This window comes from Anser brachyrhynchus, assembly GCF_964034855.1.
Source record: "Anser brachyrhynchus genome assembly, chromosome: 25".
Taxonomy (NCBI): domain Eukaryota; kingdom Metazoa; phylum Chordata; class Aves; order Anseriformes; family Anatidae; genus Anser; species Anser brachyrhynchus.
The window spans coordinates 4,898,426-4,920,764 of record NC_137718.1 but is presented as its reverse complement, the minus strand read 5'-3'; the positions used below and the strand labels follow the sequence as shown (position 1 = coordinate 4,920,764).

Below are 22,339 nucleotides of genomic sequence, written 5' to 3'. Positions count from 1 at the left end.
TTCAGGGTTATTAAAGCCTGACACCAGAATTAAGACCCCTCATTGGAGCTTTTTTGAGGTAAAAGCACCCAAGCTCGGGAGCCGTGCAAGTTTGCAAAGCTGTGAGCACCGGATGGGAAACGCGACCCCAACAGCTCCCCAAAACCTCCTGCTGCCACGGGGCACCCCAGCACTGACCCCATAACCCAGATTAGGGAGCAGCATGCACGGGACCGGCTTAGGGAAATGTAATCAAGGGGTGGGGCAGCCGGGGAGGAGGTAATGGGATAGAGAGGCTCCCTGCGAGGTCAGCAGGAACCCTGCCGCCGTCCTCCCGGCCGCATCCTGCCCCTTTTCCCGTGCCCTAAGGGAGCGCACAGGACCGCCAGCCCCAGCGCCCCGCGGACGTGGGGGTTTTCACTAACAGGCAGCTCCCAGCGGTGGGCCTGTAGTCACAGGCTGAAAGGTCTTCAGAAACCGAGCTCCAAGCCCCGCTTGTTCGAGCCTATCTTTCATAATAAAATAAAATCACTGCAGCCTTTTACAGCAGAGCAATATTGCAATTGCAGACTGCAGAAATTTGGGCCATTACTGTTGAATGCCATAGGATGCTGGTGGCACACTACCCATTAAAGCAGGGGGAGCCGGAAAGAACAAGCGTGGGAAGAAACGCTCCTTTCAGAGCTGTTCCCCTCCGTTTGTTTAGATCAGTTACCGCCTGAAATTATTACACGCAGCCCTACAAATTCACAGAAAACCACGTCACAGCAACGAGCCCCCACGACAAATACCGAGAAATAAAGCGGGGATTTGATATTAAGAGCCCTGATGGGGTGTTTGCAGGGACAACAAAAGGGAACAGAGCCCTGGGAGCGCCCACGAGATGCCCGCCCTCATTAAAAGGAGCGAAATCCCTTCTGCCCGGGGTGGTGGCACCCAGCACGGAGCCACCCAAAGGCTGCTGCCCAAGCCTCCCAGTCCCCCTGTGGGTCGTACTGGGATGGCAGCACCTCCGGGCTGGCTCAGAGCCAGGCGTCCCCACCCCATCCAGCACGTGCTCATCCACCAGGACTTGGCCCTGCTTCCCACACTCACACTGCACCGTCAGGTAGGCGGAGGCGGATGGCGAGCGGCCCAGGCTGTTGCTCGGGATGCAGGTGTATTTTCCAGCATCCTCTGGCTTCACCCGGAAAATGATCAGCGTCCCGTCGATCAGGATCCGCACCCGCAGCTTCAGGTCGCTGCGAGAGACCAGGGGAGGAGAGGTGAGGGGGGGGGGAGAAAGCCGGAGGAGGAGCAGCAGGGAGCGAGGGCAGCCCCGGCGCAGGACGAGGGGAAGGCGCCGTCCCAAACTCACTTCTTGAAGTAGACGTTCTCCTCCTCCCAGTACCACAGGTAGGTGAGGTTCCCTGGGTACGCCTCGGCCTGGCAGGTGAACAGCGCATCCTGGGAGATGTTGACCGTGATGTTCTCCGGAGGGGAAACGATGAAGGGTGGGCCTGGGGATGGAGAGCAAGCGTCACCCCCGTGGGGACATGGGCTGGAGCCAGCATCCCCCCAAACGTGCCCAATGTGCCGTGGGGGACCCCATCCCACAGGACAGCGGGGCTGTCCCAAGGGGCACGGCGGTCCTGGGGTCCATCCCTGCACCCTCAGAGCTCCGCTGCCTCTCCCTGGGCACACAGGCTCCCACCTCTCTCAATCCCGAGCACATTTCCTTGGTCTCACCACCCGCAGGAACAACCCAGGGGAAAAGAGCAAGCTGCCCAGACACAGCGGCGAGGGGCACGGCTCGCTGCCTGGGCGCACAGCGGAGCGCAGGACACCTCCAGCTCCTCTCTCTGCCGGTAGCTATTGACCTAATTAAAGGTTGATTTAATAAAAGAGGGAGCCGAGCGCCGAGGAGCAGGAGGCCGGCCATGCATCACCGCTATCTGACGAGGCGCTTTGTGACATGCTCAATCTTTCCCCGCTTTCCAAACAAAACCGAGCTGCAATCAGGGCCCGGCTGCTAATCGGCACAGCTGCTCCAGCAAGCTGACAGCCCGGCCACCGGGGTGCCCCAATTACGTGGATTTCTCTGCCCTACAAACAGGACACAAAGCATCGGGCACCGGGCGCGGTGCCGGCGAGTCATTTCGGCCCTGGCTTTGACAGCTCCATCCCGGTCCCCCCCAAAATCTCCTGCCACATCCGTGCTGGGGACGAGGGGGATGGAGGCACACGCCGTGGGGACCGTGCCGGTGCTGGCCGGGTGCCCAGCCCGGCCGCTTCCGCAGGAGGCGGCACCGGCCGTAATCCTGCTCCCCGTGCCGTCCGATGAGCTGGCAGGCTCTGATGTTATTTAAACGTCTGGGGTTTGGGCTTCATTTCCTTGTTTATTTATTGATGGCGTTTTTAATGGAAGGCTGCGGGCAGGAGGGGTGGCAGCCTGCTGCGGCCAAGGCGTGCCGGGGACCGGCCCGGGGCTGCACCACCCGCTGCTCGGGGTCCCCGCCGTGCCATGGGGAGGCGGCTGGGGTGCTCCCGGGGATAATTCTGCAGTGGCACAGCCCTAACATCCTCCCTAACGCACCCACATGGCCCCGAGCACATCAGGGCACCGTCAGAGCCCTCCTCGCCTCCTCCCAGCACCATCCCCAAACCCTCCTGTCGGTCGCTTTATTTGTCCCCAAACCTCCAGCCAGCCCAGGACCGGCACCAGAAGGTGTCTTGGGATCAGCCGGATGCAGGCAAGCCCCTTCCCCACGAACAAAGCGGGATGCATCAGGGCAATCCGCCCTCTCCCAGCTCCCAGAACCACGGAGACACAGTGCATTCAGTGACTCCCCCCCCAGCCCCCCGGGGACACAGACGACAACCCCGCAGGCACCGCGTGGGGATCCTACCTTGGACGAGCAGGCGCGTGGTGTGCACGGCCTCCCCCTGGATGCTGTAGGCTCGGCAGGTGTAGGCACCCCTGTCCTCCCGACTGATCGAGAGCACCGTCAGGCTGCCGTCGCTCACCTGGGGAACAGGAGGGGACCCTGGAGCACGTGGGGACCCCACGGGGACCCCCCCGGCACGGGGACGCTGGCTCCCTCCCCGCTTCCTCAAGGGCGGGGAGGGTGGAGATGGAGAAGAGCCGCGGCTGCTGCTAGAGCCGGCTGAGAAATGGGCTTCCCCAACTCTGCAAGACTTCGATATTAATAAACCAACACACGCGCTGCTGCTCGACGCCAAGGGGGGGGAAAAAAATAAAAAAATAAAAAAAAACCCTTGCAACGTATTCGTCTCCTGCAGGAGTGACTGACGCACAGCAGACTCCAAACTGCTCCGCTCCTGCCAAACGCCTCGCAACAAGCCGTGCTCTGCTCTGCAATGAGCGGGGAGTCCCACGGGAGGATCCCTGCCTGCCCCGATCCCACAGGACCCGCACCGTGTCCCCAGGGAACGGCCGAGCCCCGCTGCAATCAGGGCCTGGGGACGTGCAGGGGGCACAAAAGCCAAGCCAAGCACCCGCGTCCCATGGGCACGGTGAGACCCACGGCCCCGCACAAGCCGCCAGCCCCAGCCTGGCCCCACAACGCTGCCCCACAGCCCCACAAGTGGCCAAATCCCCATCGGGACCCCGGGGACACGGCAAAAAAGGGCCGGGGAGCGTTACCCCCAGGGGCTGCAGCATCCCCCCCAAGCAAGCGAGAGCCGCGCTCCCAGGCAGGCTCCCTCCCCGCCGCTCACTCTGCCTCATCCTTCTATTTCAATTAGTAACAAATGATTCCTAATTACTCTCATTAGTGCCTGCGCTGATTCCAATGCCTGATTTACCAATTACGGCTCGGGTGGAATCGCTGCCTGGGAGAGGAGTGGGAGCCTCTGGGATGGGAAACGGGTCCTGGGGCGGGGAAAGCCCCCCATGCCCAAACCGTCCCCCTTCTCCCCGCCACAGCCACCACGTTCCCAAGGTGTAGCCCCCACCCAAAACCCGGGGATGGGTCCAGCAGAGCCCCCAGCAGCCCCACCACCAGAAAACCCCTCTCCCACGGCCAAGAAACAGGGAGAAGAGCTGAGAAAGCAAGGCTGGCTGCAGACACGCCGCAGCTGCCACCACCACGTTGTCACCCATCCCGTCCCTGATTTAAGGGACACGTGGGGGGGGGGTCCGTGGGGCGCCACCCCCCCCTCCGTGCAGCTGGGCCAGGCTGCTTCCCCGCCACGCACCTACCTGGTACTTGCTGCTGGCAGCCAGCAGCTCTCCCTCTCTCAGCCAGGTGACGATGGGCTTGGGGTTCCCGAATGCCATGCAGGTCAGGGTGACGCTGCTGCCTTCCTTCGCCTCCACGTACTGCGGCGGCGTCTCCGTGAAGGTGGGGGGAGCTGGGGGGGCAGAGGGAGACCCCGTCACCCCCCCGGTCCCACGCGCTGTCAGCCTCGTGGTGGCACGGTGACGGAGTTGGGGCGGCCACACGCAAGCTGGGGACACCCCACGAGCCCCCACGTCCCCGAAAGGGGGCTCCGAAATGCAAACGGGGCTCAGGCTGCGGGGACAGCAACGTCACAGGGGCTGTCCCCACCGTGCCCTACAGCCCAGCGGTCAAGGGGAGAGCCAGAAACCCCTGGAGGGCACCCCAGGGCGCCAGCCCCTTCCGCACCCTCCTCCCCAGTGGCTCCATGTGCAGCTTTCCGCCCCCTATTCCCATCACACATTAACTTGCTATTGTCAAAACATAAGAAAACACCGCAGTGCAGATCGAAAGGCTCCTTTCTGATTAAAGAGGCTGGCAGGATTACAGCCCGCCCCTAATTACCAGCAGTTGTTAAAGCCCACTTTCGAGGAAGACAGGTTGGCAATTTAATCTGCTCGGAAAAAAAAAAAGAATTATATTTTGTGTCTCCCAAAATGATTTTTTTTATTTCCCCCCTAAGAAAATTAAGCATCCTAATGCGCCGGGGGAAAGCCACAGCCCTCCCCCTGAAAGCTGTTTCCTGGGCCTGGAGGATTACGGTTATTATTTCGTTATTAAACCCGTGTGTGCCCAATAAAACCCATTTTGAGACCCCCTCCGTGCAGGGACGGGATGCTCGGAGTAGCCCGGGACGCTGCAGGCACCACCCAGCAGCTCCCAGGCACCCCAGAGCCCTTTGGGGCTGGGCAGGGAGGAGGATATAAAACCAGCCGGTGGCAAACCAGGAGCTGGCCAGCCTGCAGCTCTGCAGGGTTTTTTTTTTTTTTAATCAAGGCTCAGGTCCCTGCCACCGCCCTGCGCAGCCCAAGGGCATTCCCCAAGCGCTCCCAGCCCCTTTGCAGGATCCTCTCCTCCTCCTGCACCTCGCCCGGGCGGCTGGAGCATGAAGCCAGCCCCACCAGCCACCAGAGCCGCCTTCCTCCCTTTTTCCCCACGCTCCTCCTCCTCCTCCTTCCTCCCTCCCTTCCCAAGCTCTCCGAGCACACCAGCAGCTCAGCCCCGCGTCGCAGGGGAGCAGGCAAGGACGGAGCTGCTGCGCTCCCCGCCACCACGAGCCCTGCTTGCGCAGCTCCTTCCCGCTAATTGGGCTCAATTAGGCAGCTCTGCACCGCGCCGCAGCCCCAGCGTCCCCCCCCCCAAAGGTTAAATAAATCGCTCAAGGTCGGGCACGGCGGCGGCGAGGAGCTGGCAGCGCCCCACGGCCGCGTCCTGCTTCAAAGCGTGGCTGCCGCTAAAAATAAAGACGTCTCCCGACGTGGAAGACGACAAATTGCTAATTAGTTTAATGCGCGGCGCTAATAAAATGAAAAAGTAATTGGAGTAAATCTGAATTCGGAGAAAACAAAGATTTGATTTTCTGATCTGTTTGTTAAGAGGAGATGCGGCCCCAGCCCTGCTTCTTGATGTCTTTTCCTTTAAACAAGCTTGGCGTAATTAAACTGCGTGATTGCTAATAAAAGTTTGTCCCTTCTGTAAGCAGAGTTCCTGCTTGGAGCTGGCCTGGACGGCTTCTCATTTGTTTAGGAGGTGCAGATGCAATCGAGGTCCAGCGTGAGTCAGAAATCAAAGGGAAAACCGCCCCAGCCCTGCAGCAATCCTGCGCCCGGCACGGCTGCGCCGGGGCCCTCTGTCCTCCCTGGACGAGGCATCAACCTAGGGAACGGCCCCAAACCACGGCAGTGACGGTGACAGGGACCTGGCCTTCGCTCCGCACGTGCCCTGGCACTGCTGCCCAGCACCATCTGCGGCTCTGCGGGCGCTGGGTGCCCTCCCGCACCGCCCTCTGCCAAGTCCCAGCCCCGGCAGCCTGTGCGGTCAGGCTTGCCAAACCTGGAGGGCTCGTTACCATCCTCGTTACCTATCAGGACTAGAAAGCCACGCATAAAATCACACCCTGCAGCCCAGCTCAACAAGCAGCACCATCCTCATGCACCGCCGTGAAACGCCAGCGCTGCAAGGACGCAAGGCCCCTCACCATGGGGATGTGAACAGGGTGGGCAAGCGACGGATGCTGATTTTGACCCCAAGTCCCAGCGTAAGAGCAGCCCTGCCCTCCTCCTGGCACCCACAGCACACTCATCCCCTATTCATCACCACCCCTGTTGGCTCAGCTCATCCGCAGACCACTCCCAGCACTACTGCGCTCTCTGAGCGCACAGCACCCCGCCGCATCCCACCCCACGGGCCACCCCCGGAACGGAGCAGCGACACCGGCGCCGAAACGGGCTGGATGTAGAGCTGCCCACGAACCCTGAGCCCACCCCGCGCCGCTGTTTGGGACTCACCGTTGACCGTGAGGTGCACCCAGCTGCCGTTGTGGAAGGTGTCGTACTGCTGGTCCAACATCAGCACCTTGCACTCGTACCAGCCTTGGTCCTCGGAGCGCACCTGCTCAATGCGCAGGGACGCCTTGTCGTGCAGGCTGGCCCTGCCTGCGGGGGGGAGAGGGCACAGCCCATCAGCTCTGCGGCCCCCAGACCCCTCATCCCTCACCGGCTGCCCCAACCCCACAAACGCATCCTTACGGGGGATATCTCAACCCGCTGCAAACACCAAAATCGGGCTCCCCAAGGCAGCAGCACGTGGCGATGGGTCTGCCCCAGCGGGCCGCCCCCAGCCCTCAGAGGTGCCACCAGAAGCCACACGGGGAGGGTGACACGCGTTGGTGTGCAGCCACGTGGGCACTGCACCTCCAGCAGAGCCCTGCCACCTCCTCCTGGCCACCTCCACGGGGAGATGTCCCTGGGGTGGTCCGATCCCGTGCCCCACTCCCCCGAGCATCCCCCGGGCTCGCAGCTGCTCCGGGGCGCAGCGGCAGCAGCCGCCGCCGCCACCACGCGTCACCCTGGGTTTCTCTGCCTCGGTTGCTCCCGTCCCACGCAGCCCAGCTGGCTTCCTAGTGCTGCTGCTTAATTAAAACCAACTGGGTGGAAAGAAAGCGATGAGAGGCAGAGCGCGCGCGGTTTCCTATGGAGGAGCAGATTGAGCAGAGCCGCGCGCTCGGCGGCACAGCACCGCTCACCTCGCGGCCCCCCGGCCCCCAAGCCCCGCGCCCCCCCCGGCCTCACCTGCATACCCCGGGTCGACATGGGGAGGGTAGAACCCGAACTTGATGAAGATGGGGATGGGGACGCCGAACTTGAACCACTCCACCACATAGGGAGGCGGCTGCCCCGTGAGCGGGTGGATAACGTCGCATCCCAGGATCACGCTCTCGCCAGCGCGAGCGGTCACAAACTCGGGCTCCTCCCTCGAGCCGAGGGCACCTGCAAGGGGAGGAAGGCAGAAATTGCGGCCGTTGCAGGGGCTGAGCCTGCTGCCAACCACTGGACCCCCTTGGGGAAGCCCAAGTGCCAACCCCAAGGGCTCCCCCACCCCAAAAACCAGAAGCAAACCCGCTTGAACCCCCTCATCCTCCCCAAAAGCCACAGGAGTTTGGTGAGCAGGGCCAAGCATCCGCAGCTGTGGCATGCCCTGGGATGTGGCTGTCCCGCAGGAGCCATTCCAGGTGGCCCAGTCGCTGTCCCTGGGTGTCACCAAGAGCCCCAGGCTCGAAACTCGTCTGCGACTTGCCACTCTGGCACTACGCTTCTCCCCTGGCTGGAGCAATTAAACTCGCTGCTCTCAGCCTTCAGCCAAGGCTCTGCTCCACCCTGGCTGCATCTCCCAGCTCGGCTGCAGCCTGTTATCATCCTGCTCTTTTCATCAGCAGCAAAGCTCGGCACATTCCTCAGCCCAGCTTTCAAAAAGGGAGACGGGGAACCAGGGCAGGGAGGTGCCCGGCCCCGAATCGCCTCTTTCCTACGGCTTCACCCCCTGCAGAAAGGGAGCTCACGCCTTTGGAGGGGGGAGCAGCAGCAGTGAGAAAGCACCGGCACAGCCAGCACGAGGAGAAAAACCCAGGCTGGGCTTTCAGGGCTCCCTGCAACCCCAAAACATCGATATGACGGGGCTGGGGGGGTGGGTGATGCGGCACGGGGCTCCGCAGCAGCTCCACGCACCACCTCACGCCCCTTCCCTTCCTGCAGCACTGCAGGCTGGGGATTCCCGAAACTGCAGATGCGGGGTTTGGGCTGGCCGAGCACCTCTCCTCCGGCGCGTCGCGGCGGGGAGGGGGGACCCCCTTTTTCCCCAAACATCCGCCAACACCCGGCCACTGCCCGCTCCCCGGGGGATGCTCGGGGAGGGATGCTCTGCTCGGGGAGGGATGCTCGGGGAGGGATGCTCGGGGAAGCACGTTCCCACTCCTCCGCGCCGCTCTTTGGGGCCGCCGGTGATTGGCGGCGAGTGACATCACCGCTTCCCCGCCGCGGGAGCCGAGCATCACCGGCTATTTTTGGCTCCGGCACAAGCGCGCACCACCGGCCGTGCCGTGCCGCCGTCCCTCCCGGTGTCCCACGGGATGGGAGCTCCGCCGGCTGCACCCAGACCCCCCTCCGTGCGCCACAAAGCGGGTGCCCGGGGAGGACGGCAGCCCTCGGCCCTGCGTCAGGCCAGGCGTCCCCGCTCCCTGCGGCACCGGATTGCCGCTCGCAGGCAGAGGGGAGGGCGAAGGCATCGCGCCGCAAGCCGCTCGCGAGGAGCCTTTGCTGCATTGCACGCCCTCTGCTAGAGCTCATCCCTTGCTAGAGCTCATCCCTGCCGCCGGGGTCCTGCCCGGCCCCATCCGTGCAGGCGGGGGGTGGTGGCGGGGACGGGGCCACCTTGGCCCCCTTCGCACCGCCCCGGTGGCACGCTCGCACCTCCCGGGCCTCCTTATCGCTGCATCGCCGATGAGCTCAGGCTTTCGCACCCTGTCAGCAGAGACAGCATCGGCTCTGCCCTGATGGTGAAGAGCTGCAAGGATCCAGCCCTGCCCCAGCAGCACCCCAGGAACCTCACCAGCACCCCCGGGACCTCGCCAGCACCCCCGGCTCCCCGGGCTGCCCTGCCCTTGCACCCACCCGCACGTGCCCGGCCGCGGCAGCAGGAGGGGACGGGTAGCAGAGCAGCCTTGGGATGCAGCCAGCCTCCCAGCAGGAGCGGAGATGGCACTGGGAGCACTGGGATTCCCCCCCCCCCCCCCGGCTGCCCACAGCCCCCCTGCGCCGAGCGGGGCCGGCAGCTGTCACGTGCAGCTCAAGAGCATCCAAGGACAGCGCTCGCCCTGCCTCCCTGGCGCGGGCGGCTGTCTCACCCCAGCGGGTCCCCAGCACCCCGCCGGGTGCCGCAGCATCGTCCACGACCTTCCAAGGGACAGTGTCCCCGCTTTCTGCCAGCGGCAGAGGACAAAACCTCCCCACCAACCCACCACCGAGGCAGCAGGGAGCAGCCAGCCCGAACCCCTTCGCTCCCCAGCTCCATCCCTAGCACCCCGCTCCTGCCCGAGCCCACAGGGGGACGGGACGTTGGTTTTCAGCTCCCAAAAGCCCAGCAGAGCATCGGTCTGCACACAGCTGAGCTTGCAGAGATACAGAAGCACGCTGCCCGTGAGGCTCACCACTGCCACACACCCAGACACCACAGGGACGGGCCCTGGGGAGCTCCTGCTTGGAAGCCGCTTGCTCCCGGGTCCCCCAAAGGTGACCCCAAGCAGCTCCTGCCTCACCCAAAGGCCCAGCACTCACCGAACACCCACGGCCTGGGGATTGCAAGCGCCAGAACGTGCATGGAGGAAAAATAGGTCAGTGCTGGCAGCTCGCAGCGCCGGTGTCCCCTCCGCAGGCCGGCGGGTGACGGCACGCGTGGCTGCGCTCAGCCCCACGCAGACAAAGCTGGGCGATGGGCAGCGCAGCAAACGAGCCCCCAGCATCCCCCAAATCAGCTCCGCTGCCTCCAAACCAGCACTCTTCCACCCAAAATGAAGGTCCCGGACACGGGTTCCCCACTCCAGGGCTGAACGTCAAGGATGGGCACGCAGGAACCCCCCTCGTGTCCTTGCGTCCCCACTTCCAGAGGGGAACGGGGACAGCACCCAGCTCTGTGCCCATCAGGAAGCAACGGGGCACCCGTCGGGTCAGGGACACGGGCTCTGCCCCTTCCCAACCCACAAACGCAGCCCAGGTGCTGCTCCCGACCCCGCTGCATTCAGGCTTCCCTTGACGCCCCAGCTCCTGAAAGCGTATAAATAATGGAGACTGCAGCTTTCCATTAAAAGAAGTGATTCTCACCCTCACATTTGTGGAGAAATGCTTGAAAACAACCCGCAGATGCCAGAAGAAACAGAGCACAAACAGAAAGGGTATTTTTAAACGCGCTTGATTTTCCCAGCCAAGTTCAGGGGGGTTCGAGACTTAACCTGCGGTTTCGAAACGGGGTCAGCAGCGAGAGCCACGGCGGGGATGCGAACCCCAAGTGCCCCCCCGGAGCAGTAGCTCACACCAAGCTGGGGGCGCTTTGTAAAGAAAAAACAAGCAATCAACAGGCTTCGTCATCAGAGCGGATCCAGGAAAAATAAAAGCACACAGTGTGCCAGGAGGCAAGAATACAAGATGTGGAGGTGGAGTTGAACACATCCCAACGGGAGAGGGAAGGCTGCCATCACGTAAGACGATGCCATCACGGGGCTCCCAACGAGGCTGGGGCCACCCAGATCCGGGCTTTCAATCCCTCCTGTCCCATAAAGAGGGAGGCAAAGCCACGGCGGCACGAGGCTTGGCTGTAAAAATGGGGGATATCCCTTTGGATGTGCTTGGAGGACCCATCCCATGAAGGATGGGAAGGATGGGGCCAGCAGAAAGCATCCCAGGGAAGAGCAGGGTCGCCCCAAGGACAAGCAGAGGCTGAGGAGCTCTGAAGAAGCCGGCGATGCTGGGCCAGGAGGGGCTGGCACCGGGACACCGGCTGGGGATGCAGCTCTGCAGGGCACGGGATGCACGCAGAAGGCAGAAAGCTGCAAGGAGCTGCTCGCTCCTCAATAAAACCACCCAGAGAGCCAGCCCAACCCTGCAAGCCACGAGCACCGCACCCCCCGTGCACCCAGGGGTGCTCACAGGCCCCCGAGAGCATCCGCCTGTCCCCGTCCCCGGGCGGCCGCCACACAGCCCGCTCCCCTTCCCCCAGCTTCAAAGCAGCATCTGTTTTGTTTCTTTTTCAGCCAGATTCCTGCGTTTTAAACCCGATTTTCCAGATGGACGGACTGCGCCGCGCGGAGGTCAAGCGACTCGCCTCAAGGTCACGCAGGGAGAGGCGGCGGCGGCGCGGGATCAGCAGCTTGGCGGCGAGCTCGAACCCCGTCGTGGGGACAAGGGACAGCCCCGTGCAGCAGCCGGTGCCATCCCGAGCCCAGGTGCTGCCCCACGGTGATGACACCGCTGGGATGGTGCCCATCAGGCGCATCGGCACCCGTGGGTGCGCACCCAACGCCGTGCCACCCATTGGGGGTGCAGGGATGAAGCGCACAAGGCGACCTGCCGGCGGTGACCGCACCGTCCCCATCGCCCCGGTGCCATCCCACCGGGAGGGATCGGAGCTGGGGCATCCCCGCGCTCGACACCAGCGGCCGGGCACCTCCCGGGAGCCATCTCCCAGCAACAACCAGCAGCTCCCCGAGCAGCCGCCGGAGCAGGAACGGCCCCGGGGGAGACCTGCTGCTGCATCTGGCGCCCGCGCACCCACGGCAGCCCCGTGCCCCGGTCCCACCGCCCCGCCGCTGTCACGGTCCTCCGGCTCATAACTCTGATGCGAGCACTCGGCGTGCTGACAGCCGAGCCGCCCGCCAGCAGCTCCTGAATCACGCTGTTCCTGGCTCAGGCAATCCTCCCACCAATGCCAGTCTCTCCAGCAGGAAGCAGGAGGAACGGAGTTGTTTTTCCGAGGCCAGCTGGTCACCCAGGGCCTCGGGCTCGGGAGACGCCTGCCGCAGGGAAGGGAAGGGAAGGAAAGGGAGAGAGGCTCCTCCATCCACGCGGGAAGGGACCGCGCCGGCTGCTCGCCCAGCTCCAGGGCCTCGCTGCCACCCTCCAGCAGGGAGGTGAACGCGCTGACCTGTCCTGCAGCAGCTCCGGAGGGGAACGCAGGCTTGCAGAGTCCTCCCAGCACGGGGGAAGCCGCATCGTCCAAGCCGAAAGGCAACCAAGCCAGAAAAGCATCACCGCGAGAATCCTCCGCTGAGCGCCACGGCGCACACGCCCCTCCCTGCCCTTCCATCCAACAGGTCAAGAGGAGCAAAAAATCCTCCAGGAAAGGATAAAAAAGGGGAACTGGGCCAAGCCCCCACTGGCCAACGCCGGTGCCAAGCCAACCCCTTGCCAGGGAGGCGCGGGGAGAGCAGCGGCAGCCCGCGGGATGCAGCACCCGAGCGGCGGCACCGCCACGGGTAGGCACGTATCTCCCCGAGCCAAGGTCACCGCCACGGGCCAGGAGGCCCCCTCGATGGCAGTCTTGCCCAAAACCGAGCCACCCCTCGGCACGCCGTGCCCACGAGCATCTCTGCAACGCCGCACTGGTGGGAGACGGAGGAAAGCCCCAGCGTCACAGCGCCACGGGAACGCCGGGAGGATGGGCCCCCCCTAAACCTCCCCCCGACACCCACTCCCGACGCGCCCTGGCACGGGCACGTCCCCGCTCTCCTCCCCCATGCTGTAAGAGGGGATAACGTGCGCTCTCTGAGCGGATTAACGCCTGGAAAGCCCTCAGAGAGCCTCGCCAGGCCGGGGGACTGCCCGGGGACAGCAGGGCTGCAAGGCACCGTGCTTCTGCCCAGTTCCGCAAGGAGGAGGAGGAGGCAGGGGGAGGAAGGCCACCTCGCCCAGCAAGGCAGGGAGGGTTGAAACCGAGCCTGGGGGTGTCAAAAACAGCACCGTGTTCAGCGTGCAGAGGGAGATCTCAGCCCGAGAGCATCGCCAGCCTGGCAGGACAGCGCACCGCAGCCCTGGCTCGCTCTGCCCGCACGCCCAGGGCGCAGTGACTCAGGACGGACACACCGCGGGGACGGCACCGCAGCGGCCACCGCAGCAGAGCCCAGCACGGGGCAGAGCCACGCAGCACTCCCAGGGGACGCCCACGGCCACCAGGACACCAGCAGACCCACGGGGCGCTGCCACCAGCGAGGCGGCTCGGCACACGCCGCGGGCTCCCTCCCCCCAGCCACATCCCCTGCAAACATCATCTCCAGTCGGTGCTGAGCGATGCAGGGTGACAGCCACCCACTTGTGTCCCTGCTTCCCGCCCCTCCACCAGGGTCCCCAACACCCTACACCCCCACCACGGTGCTTAGGAGGAATTGGGGGGGGGGGGAGGGACGCCACCCCCACCATAAAACCCCTGCTCTCCTGCTCCAGCCCCTGCTTTGGGGTGATGGGTGCGCGCGGCACCGCAGCGCCCGCTTGTTCCCCGTCCCCGCGCCGTGTCCCCGCGGGGGACGCGCTGGCCCGCAGCGCCCCCTCGCCCGCCGCGCGCGGCGCCCACCCACGCATTACTCACGGCACACTCATTCATCACGTACGCGCCTCGCCGTACGCGCGCCCCTGCAGCCCACCCTGCCGGGGGGCCCCAACCCCATTAGGGCAGCCCCATCCCGACCCCAATCCCACACGTACCCACTGGGGGGGGAGCCCCACGGGTGGGCTGCGGTGCGCCCGGGGGCTGGGGAGCCCGGCGGGGCTGGGAGCCGGTGCTGCAGCAGCAGCAGGAGAGCGCAGGCAGCTTGCAGCTCACCTGCTACCTGCGGGGATGGCTGGGGGCTGGCGGCTGACGGGAGGGAAGGCAGAGCAGGAAAAGCAGGGTGATCCCCTGCTGCTGTCTCCTTCCTGACCTTGGACAACCCTGCGCCTCACTTTACCCTGGTTGGTGCTGCAGCCACCCCGGGAGGGGAGGAGGAAGGATGCCTTCCCCGGGGCAGGGACGTCGGGGGGACAAAATCACCCCCAAAGGCTGCAGAAGGGAGCGCTGACCTCGCCAGGGTACTGCAGGGGAAGCAGAGAGGGCAGGCACCGAATCCCCTCTGCGTTTCTCCTCGCTCTCCCAGCCTACCCTTGCACAGCCCTGCGGAGAAGGGCGAGCTCCGTCCCGCTCCCCAGGGAGGCTGGAAGGGAAAAAAAAAAAAAAGGGGGAGCAAGAGACCCCCCGGGGGGACAGGCACCCCCCTGGGACACCCGGCCGGCCGCGTCCCCGCGCGAGGACTCTCCCCGACCAACTTCTTCCGAAGCGGATTTCCGAGCGCGGGGCGCGGACGCAGGCACACACGCAGCGCCCGCAGCACCCCGGCGCCCGCAGCGCAGCTCGGCGCTGCTGCTGCCTCCCCAACTCCCCGACCCGCAGCCGCTGCCCTCCGGGGAGGTCACCGCAAAAACGGGGGGCGCCTCCAGGAGACGCGCCGGGCGCGAAGCCCTGACAGCACACAGCCCCTCTGTTTTATTTTATTTTTTTAATTTTTTTTCCTCTTTTTTTTTTTTTTCCCTAAAAGGGGGGGAATAAAAAAAAAAAGCACCGAGCCCCCCCCACCGCGCCCGGCGCTCGCCAGGCACCAGCGCCGAGGGGAAACCGGCCCCGTGCCGAGCCGCGAGCACCGCACCGCCCCGCACCGCACCGCACCGCCGGGGCGCGCTCCCCCCGCCCCCCCCCCGCCCCAAAACCCCGCCGCACGCCGCGGGGCGAGCCCGGGGCGCAAAACCCCGGCGCGATCCGGGCGCAAACCCCCCCGGTGCAACCCCCCCCCGCTCCCAACCGGTGCACGCCAAGGACCCCCCCCCCCCGCCCCGCACGCTCACCTTGCACGGGCACCCCGCGGGCGCCGAGCACACTTGCAACCCAAGCGGCCACATACCAAATCATAGTACTACCGGCCCCCGGTGCGCCGCATCTTCCGCCCGCCGGGCGGCCCGGCCGGGGCGGGGCGGGTTTGGCCGGGCCGGGACAGGGCTCCCCGGGGCCGGTGGGGCCGGAGGGGGCGGCTCAGGGCCGGCCGCCGCCCGCCGCCGCTCCCATCCCGCCGCTGCCGGTGCCGGTGCCGCACCTGCCTCCGCCGCCCGGCGCGGGGGGCGCAGCCTAACCCCGGCGCCTTTAGCCGCTCGGTGCCGCCCCCGCCGGCCCGCCATTGGCCCGGCCCCCGGCGGAGTGGGCGGTGATTGGTCGGGGGGGGGGGGGCCCGGTTCAAGGTGGGTTGGCTGGTGCGCGCGCGCGCGCTCCGCGCCGCCCCCCCCCCCCCCCCCCCAAGTGCGCCGCAGTGTGGTGCGCAGTGCCCGGGCCGTGAGGGGCCGGGGCCGCGCTGCTGCCACCCCCCGTGTCCCCCGCTGCCCCCCCCCGTCCCAAATTTGTCCCCTCTGGACCCGGCTGTGTCCCCTCCTGGCCCCAAAGGCGTCCTCTGCGTCCCCAGATGTGTCCCCTCTGTCCCCAGATGTGCCCTCCACCCCCAAATCTGTCCCCCCCCCAGTCCCCAAATGCGTCCCCTCCTGGCCTCAGATGTGTCCCCTCCTGTCCCCAAGTCTGTCCCTTCCTGTCCCCTCCGTCCCCAAATGCGGCCCCTCCATCCCACGTGTCCCCCCCAGCCCCCAAATGCGTCCCCTCCTGGCCTCCAAATGTGTCCCCCATCCCCAGATGCGTCCCCTCCTGGCCTCCAAATGTGTCCCCCATCCCCAGATGCGTCCCCTCCTGGCCTCCAAATGTGTCCCCCCATCCCCAGATGTGTCCCCTCCTGGCCTCCAAATGTGTCCCCCCATCCCCAGATGTGTCCCCTCCTGTCCGCCCCCATACCCAAATGTGTCCCCTCCATCCCCAAACGTGCCCCCTGCCTCCACGCAGTGCCACCCCCTTGTCCCTCACGTGCCACCCCCAGCTCCAGATGTGCCACCTCACCCCAAGCCGCGCCACCTCCCTGTCCCCCTGTGCCACCCTGCCCGCCACCAGCCCTGCCATCTGGCCCTGCCACCCCGCAGGGGCCCCTATCCCTGCCGCCATCTGTGCGCGTCCCCGCGTCGCTGCGCTGGTTCCGTGTCACCGCCCCGCATCAGCCACCTGCCCCGCTGTGCCACCTCGCTGTCACCTGCGCCCCAGCCCCAGCTTGGCGTGACGCGCACCCACCGCCCCACAGCCGTCACCGCCGGCACCACAGCTCGGTGCCGACGCCACCCCTGGCACCAGCTGTGCCACCTGCCCGACGCAGCTCGGTCACCGCCACGCGTCACCCGCCGCGTGTCACCGCCACCTGCGCCGCCCGTGTCGCCTTTGGAAGACCGCAGAAAACGGCAGGAACGGGTCCGTGGGATCCCTCTCCTCTCGGCAAAGGCCTCTGGCGATGCCAGGTTGGCAAACAGGAGCGTGACAGTGACAGAAACGGGACACTGAAGCTCCCCGGGGTGACAGGCAGCCCAGGAGGGGACAGCCTGGCACGGCCTTGTCCCCAGCACTCGCCAGGTCCCGATGCCCAAGCCATCGGGAGAGGATCTGGAAAGAGCTCCGAGCAGCTGCTGCTCTCCCCCTTCTTCTTCCCATGCGTGCCCTGGCGAGGAGGAAAAAGGGCCACAGGGTCTGGGGAGCACCAGGAGCACCCCGTGCCCCGCTCACGGTGACGCCGGCGGGCAGCGTGGGGCCTGCACCGCTGCCCCGGCTCGTGCAGACTTCCCGGCAGTTTGCTTCCCCAGCAAAACCCCCGACCTCCGAAGAGCCTGACTCAGCTCCGAGCCCTCGGGTCTGAAGTGAAAGCTTGCAAATCTGCACGGGAGAGCTGGTGCCGCGCGCTCGGCAGCGAGAGGCCAGCCCGTCTGCAAGGGCACCACGCTCTGGTCAGCGTTACCAGCTCTTTATGGCTTTAGTTGGGCTTCGCCATGATTTGAAAAAGAACAAAATAAGCGCCAAGGGCATTGATTACACACACGCCAACACAGCCCAAGGTGGGAGGCACCAGGAGTGGTGTTCGCCCGTGATGGATGGGGGCGACCCAGCCCCGCACCTCTCCAAGCCGCGCGCCCAACTGCGGCCCCATCATCCATCAAGGAACTGGAAATATGGGCTCGGGTTGGAGCGCGGCTGCCGGTTCACACCCTTGTTTTTCCAGACTAATTTGCTAGTTTTATAAAATCCCTTCCCCACTGTTTTCACACTTCTCTCCCTCTCTATTTATAGCCGGGTTTATTTACATGAGCAGGGCACTCCGTGTACTTTCCCACCACTCGGCTGTGCCGGAGCCGGGTGCGGGTGAAGGCAGCCGGCGAGGCAAGAAGTGCCCGGACCCTCGACCCCAAGGGAGCTGCCAGCCCACCCGTGCCCGGGGTCAGATCCAGCCCGGCCGTACACACACCTCTACGCCCGGGACACGTCCCCGCAGGGCACAGCGGTGCCACCGCCATGGGGTCAGCACTTTCCCACCCCGCAGGGAAGCGCATCTTTTTCCAAGGGGAGCAGCTTTGGGAGCAGCTTTCTGCTGGTATCCATCCTTCACACCGCTGGGCTGGGGACCCCCGCTGTTCCCCAGCTCAGAAGGCCACAAAAAAGGGGAAAAAGTCACTGTAGGGCAGCGCCCGGTGACAGCCCTTCCCTCTGCCCCTTGAGCAGCCACGGAGAGCAGAGCCCGCCGCGTACGGCTGACTCACTTGACAACTGCCCAGCGATAAATTTACCACTTTGCCTAACAAGAGGGATAAAAATGTCATTGCTTTTTATTTATTTTCTTTCTTTTTTCAGTGCACTGACAGTTGCAAGAGGAAGGAATCCTCAAGCTAGCACAAGGGCGCTGCTCAAGCCAAGAGACTTTGGGGACACGGCTCTCCCCATTGCACTTTGGGGCATTGGGGCCACGTCCTGCTGCCAGCTCCCTGCACCCTGGCTCCTGGGATCAAGGGAGGAGGAAAAAGGGTTGGGTACCACCAGAAAAACAGGAACGAGGTGCAGGTTGAGGCTAGAAATTCAGAACTGGCCAGCCCTCAGAGCAGCACGCTTTGGGTTCAGCCCTCCATTTGGGGCTGCAAAAACAACAAAAAAGCTGACCCTAGGGAGGCTCTGTGGTACGGCGAGGGCACGGGCTGCAGGAGGAGACCCAGCGTGCTTTATGTAAGCCCTGCTCTTGATTAACCTGCCCGGTCGGAGAGGGGCTGACCTGCAAACAGCATCTCCCAGGGTGCCGGTGCCTGTGGCTCCGCTGCCAGCCCCTCGTGCCGTGACCCGGCCGGGGAGCGCGAGCCCCGGGCTGTGCCGCCTGGACCACGGCATCTCCAGCCCACGTGGAGCACAAGTACGTGCTTATTCACAGCCCCCAGCATTTGCATGGTACAGTCACGAGTCTCGCAACACCTGATCTCCCGGGAGAGCTGCCTCCTGCACTTCGGGAGGCAACGGCCCACATTTGGAAAGTGGGACTCGGTGTCTCACAGCATCCCACATCGCCCAGCTGTCACCTCCTCCCTGCTCCGGGAGGGGACCGGGAGGAGGGAGCCTGCCCCATCCCCACCCGAGGCACGCGGGAGGACGGGAGCCGAAGTGCTGAGCCAGCCCGAAGCATCGCTGCCAGCACAGCGGGGCTGGAAATACTGAAAAGCTCCTCGCTTGAGCTGCCGGAGGACGAGCAGGCAGACGGGCTCGGGGCTGGGGTTAGGCTCGAGAGCTGCCGGCCCCTCTCCTCTGCCAGTGGCTCATCGCCGGCGCGTGACTCCAGCTGGCAAGCAAGGAGGAAGATCCTGCCATGCCTTCCCGGCTGCGCGTCCAAGGCGTGGAGCAATCCACCTGCGGTATTTCAGAAAAGACACGCTAACTTCTGCGGAGAGGGGTCAGCTGAGTCACGTTAGCAACTTTTTCCTCCCGTTAGCAGGTCTCCAACGTAGCTGATTACTCATCAGCCCACTAATAGACTCACTCACACGACGCTCCCTGTATCAAGCGGCAGCAATTGCCTGTCTTGTCTTATTAACCTCCGAGAAGGATCTGGCTCCCGGAATGCCATACCCCATCCTTATCTCCTCAAGCACCTCTCCAGCCAAAACACAGCTCTCGGCAGCCCCGGGTGCGAGGTGTCCCCACCTTGGGGATGGGCTCAGCACCTGCACCCCAACTTTTTGGGGAGCCGGCCTCAGCTCCACGGGACCTTGGGCTGGAGCAGAGGCAGCCCAGGTGGGGCAGGAGACCCCCACCCAGCCCGCGGGTCGGGGTTTGCCCCCGGATGGGGCAAACTTTTTCCAGCTTTTGCTGTGCGAAAGCTCCTGCTCCCACTCAGCACCCCGGTGCTGCCGCCCACCCCGTTACTCACTGGGCCTCTTGGCACGGGGAACGCAGCCCCACGCGAGGAGCATGGGCACAGCACGTGCTCCTGGAGGCTGGGGACTTGTCATCGGCGCTGTCATCGCCGTGAGTAACGACACTTTGTCCTGGCTTCCCCTAGAACATCCCCCCAAAAAAGCCAGGAGCGTGCAGCTCTCCTCGGGGACGGGGGTGGGGGGGTGCAGCCCCACTGCAGCTGCTGAGCTTCTATGGGGAAACTGAGGCACGGGTGACTCGCTGAAGGTCGGGCGGGCAGGCTGGCTCAGCGCCCAGTCCCGGTGCTCCAACCTCTCGCCCTGGCACCCTCTCCAGCCCCTGCACATGCGGCGTGTCATCAGCAGTGACACACTCTGCTGACGTCCCCTAATCATGTGGCAGCAGCCTCTCCGGTAATTACCGGTGGCAGGAGCTCTCCCCCCCCGCGCCACTCCTTGCCGCAGGCTGCAGCCGGGCTCCCCAGCCCCCGTGGCCAGGTCCTCCGGATCCCCCAAAAAGGGGATCAGGTCCCCTGGATCCCCCCAAAAAAGGGACGGGGACAAGCAGGTGCCAGGCTGGCTGCAGTCCCCGCGGCAGGGCTGGCTGGGGAAGCGGGGAGGAGGGAGCTGGGGAAGGGAAGGGGGCTGCAGCAGGCTCGGGGACTGGAAAGGGCTTTTGCTGCCGGAGAGAAGGGCTCTGTTGTAGCGTGCCAAGAGGCAGGGGAGGCTCAGAGCCGCCTTTGTTCGGAGGGGAGCAGGCGGTGGGGGGCTGGAGCCGTGCACATCCCTGCTGCAGTGATGCTGCTGCAAAGAGGAGGCTGCAAGTGGCCCTAAGCAGGGGCACCGCGGGGGGCTGAGTGGGGTCTCGGGGCTGTCCCCAGCACCAAATAACCAAACCTCCCCACCTCCCATCCTGGAGATAGCCTCCAGAAAATGGAACAACCCGGGGGCTGCATGGGGAGCTGAACCTGCAGGAGGGACGAGCCGTGTCCCTGCAGCCAGAGCTGCTTCCCCTCTGCCCCGGGCAGGGACACGCGGCTCACTGCCCCTCGCTAGCTGGGCGAATTGTTGCCTGCTGCAAACGGGCTCCTGCAGAGCAGAACGACCTGGGGTGGGATTGCCCAGGGCCACCGTGCTCCCAGCTACCTGCTCCTGTGTGCGCACGTGAGCGGAGGCAGAGGGAAAAGAGGCCATGGCCCCCCGACGGCTGCAGCCCAGACACCACGAGGATGGGCTCACGGAAACCCCACGTGCCCGCTCCCCACGCTGCCCCACAGCACACAGCCCCAGGACACGTGGCTCAGCCCTGCACCGAGCTCAGGGCATCGCAGCCACAGCCCGAAACCTTTCCCAAGCCACAAGGGCCCCGGAGGCTGCGGGTGACAGCCAGGTGACACTGCAGTGCAGTGACGGGGAGGAAATCCCCAGGCAGAAATCACGAACCCAGCTCTCGTTACCCACTGCACCGCTTCCCACCTGCCCTTCTCCCTCTGCCTTTGATTTGCCTGGGGGGCAAGAAGCTGGGAGCTTTTCCTTCCTCGCTCTGTGCCTCCCAAGACCCGGGATGCTGCAGGCCACAGCTCCAGACGGGCACGAACCCGAGTGGCGAGTTTGCCGGTCCTCAGCTCGCCGCTGAACCGGCGCCAGCGGCGCACGGCTGCCGGCACCGCTTCCCCGCAGCTGGGCTTGGCCCCGAGTCCGCTCCCCCCGCAGCAGGCAGCAATCAGCCCTGCATTCAGAGGGCTGCTGGGGAGGATGATTAGGCAGCGAGTCACACCACTTTGGGACAAATGTGCAATCAGCCTTCGAGCACAGCACACCGCGCAGCCCGGGGGATGTCCCAGCAGCAGCATGGGCAGAGCAGGCTGTGCAGCACCCTGTGCTGCTGCCTGCCCCCAGCCCCAAACCCCCCTGGGATGCTGTGAGGCTCCAGGTTGCCCACCCGTCGCTCCATCACCCAAACCCAGAAATGTTTTTTTCCCCGTTAGGCAGCAGCAGGACAGTTTTTGGGGCCCCGAGAACCTGGACCGTGGGACAGCTTGCAACTGATGCATGTCCAAACCCTGCTTGGCTGTAGCAGCATCCCCAGTAACCACCCAGCTAGCAGCAGAGCTGTGCTTTGACCCACCAAATTCACCTCCAGGGCCCTCCTGCACAGCTCTTGGAGCAGAATGGATAAGGACATTTAACAGAAAGCGCTGCTCATCTGTCTCTATTAGCACCTTCCTCCTCCCCAGCCTCCTCCTCTCCGCCTCCCCCAGCAGAGGCAGGAGCAGCCTGGTCCCATCCCTGGCTGGTGAGCAGAGGGAAAGTCCCCTTTGTGCCCTGGCACCCGAGACCCCGTTACCCCAATCCCCATGGATACGATCATCCGGATCGGACCACAGCCATCTCACCCTCTCCATCTCGGGCCCTGGTGTGTGTCACTGCCGCTGCACGCTGACATTTTTTCCCCGGATGCCACTTATTTATAGCGCGCCTGACCTTTTCCCCAAGTTTACATCCTCCTTTCCCTTCCCTTCCGCCCACCCAGCCCCGAAAGCCGCCCCCGACTTTCTCCCAGCCCGGCTGCGTGCAGCATCCCCCGGGGCCCGGCCGGGATGCGCGGTGCCAGCATCCCCTAAAAAGCAAGGGAGGAGAAATCTGGGGGTGTCCGTCAGGCACGAGCCCCCCTTCCCTTCTGCGTGGAACAGCTCGGAGCTAACCCCCCTGCCCAGACAGGCAGAAATCCTCGCCGGGGGAGCGCAGCGAGGCCATTTCGGCGCAGCCCCAGCGCTG

At 64.9% G+C, this 22,339-nt stretch overlaps 1 protein-coding gene across 9 annotated transcripts in view; it reads right to left on the bottom strand.

The window, feature by feature from the left end:
• IGSF9B (immunoglobulin superfamily member 9B) overlaps positions 1–15,385 on the bottom strand; it is a 53,211-nt gene extending 37,826 nt beyond the window's left edge. For 7 of the 9 annotated variants that reach the window (XR_013942123.1, XR_013942124.1, XR_013942125.1 and 4 more), the window contains exons 1-7: positions 15,113–15,385; positions 7,493–7,690; positions 6,710–6,856; positions 4,184–4,335; positions 2,868–2,985; positions 1,337–1,478; positions 1,075–1,220 (exon numbers count right to left, since the gene is read on the bottom strand). Coding sequence is in view for 6 of the 9 variants with exons in the window: in XM_080568108.1 (XP_080424234.1) it covers positions 1,075–1,220; positions 1,337–1,478; positions 2,868–2,985; positions 4,184–4,335; positions 6,710–6,856; positions 7,493–7,690; positions 15,113–15,176 (967 nt within the window). In the remaining 3 variants the exon portion in view is untranslated. The remainder of the gene's footprint in view (positions 1–1,074; positions 1,221–1,336; positions 1,479–2,867; positions 2,986–4,183; positions 4,336–6,709; positions 6,857–7,492; positions 7,691–15,112) is intronic. The other 2 variants (XM_080568110.1, XM_080568113.1) reach the window with 2 other exon arrangements.
• Positions 15,386–22,339: the final 6,954 nt, after the last annotated feature.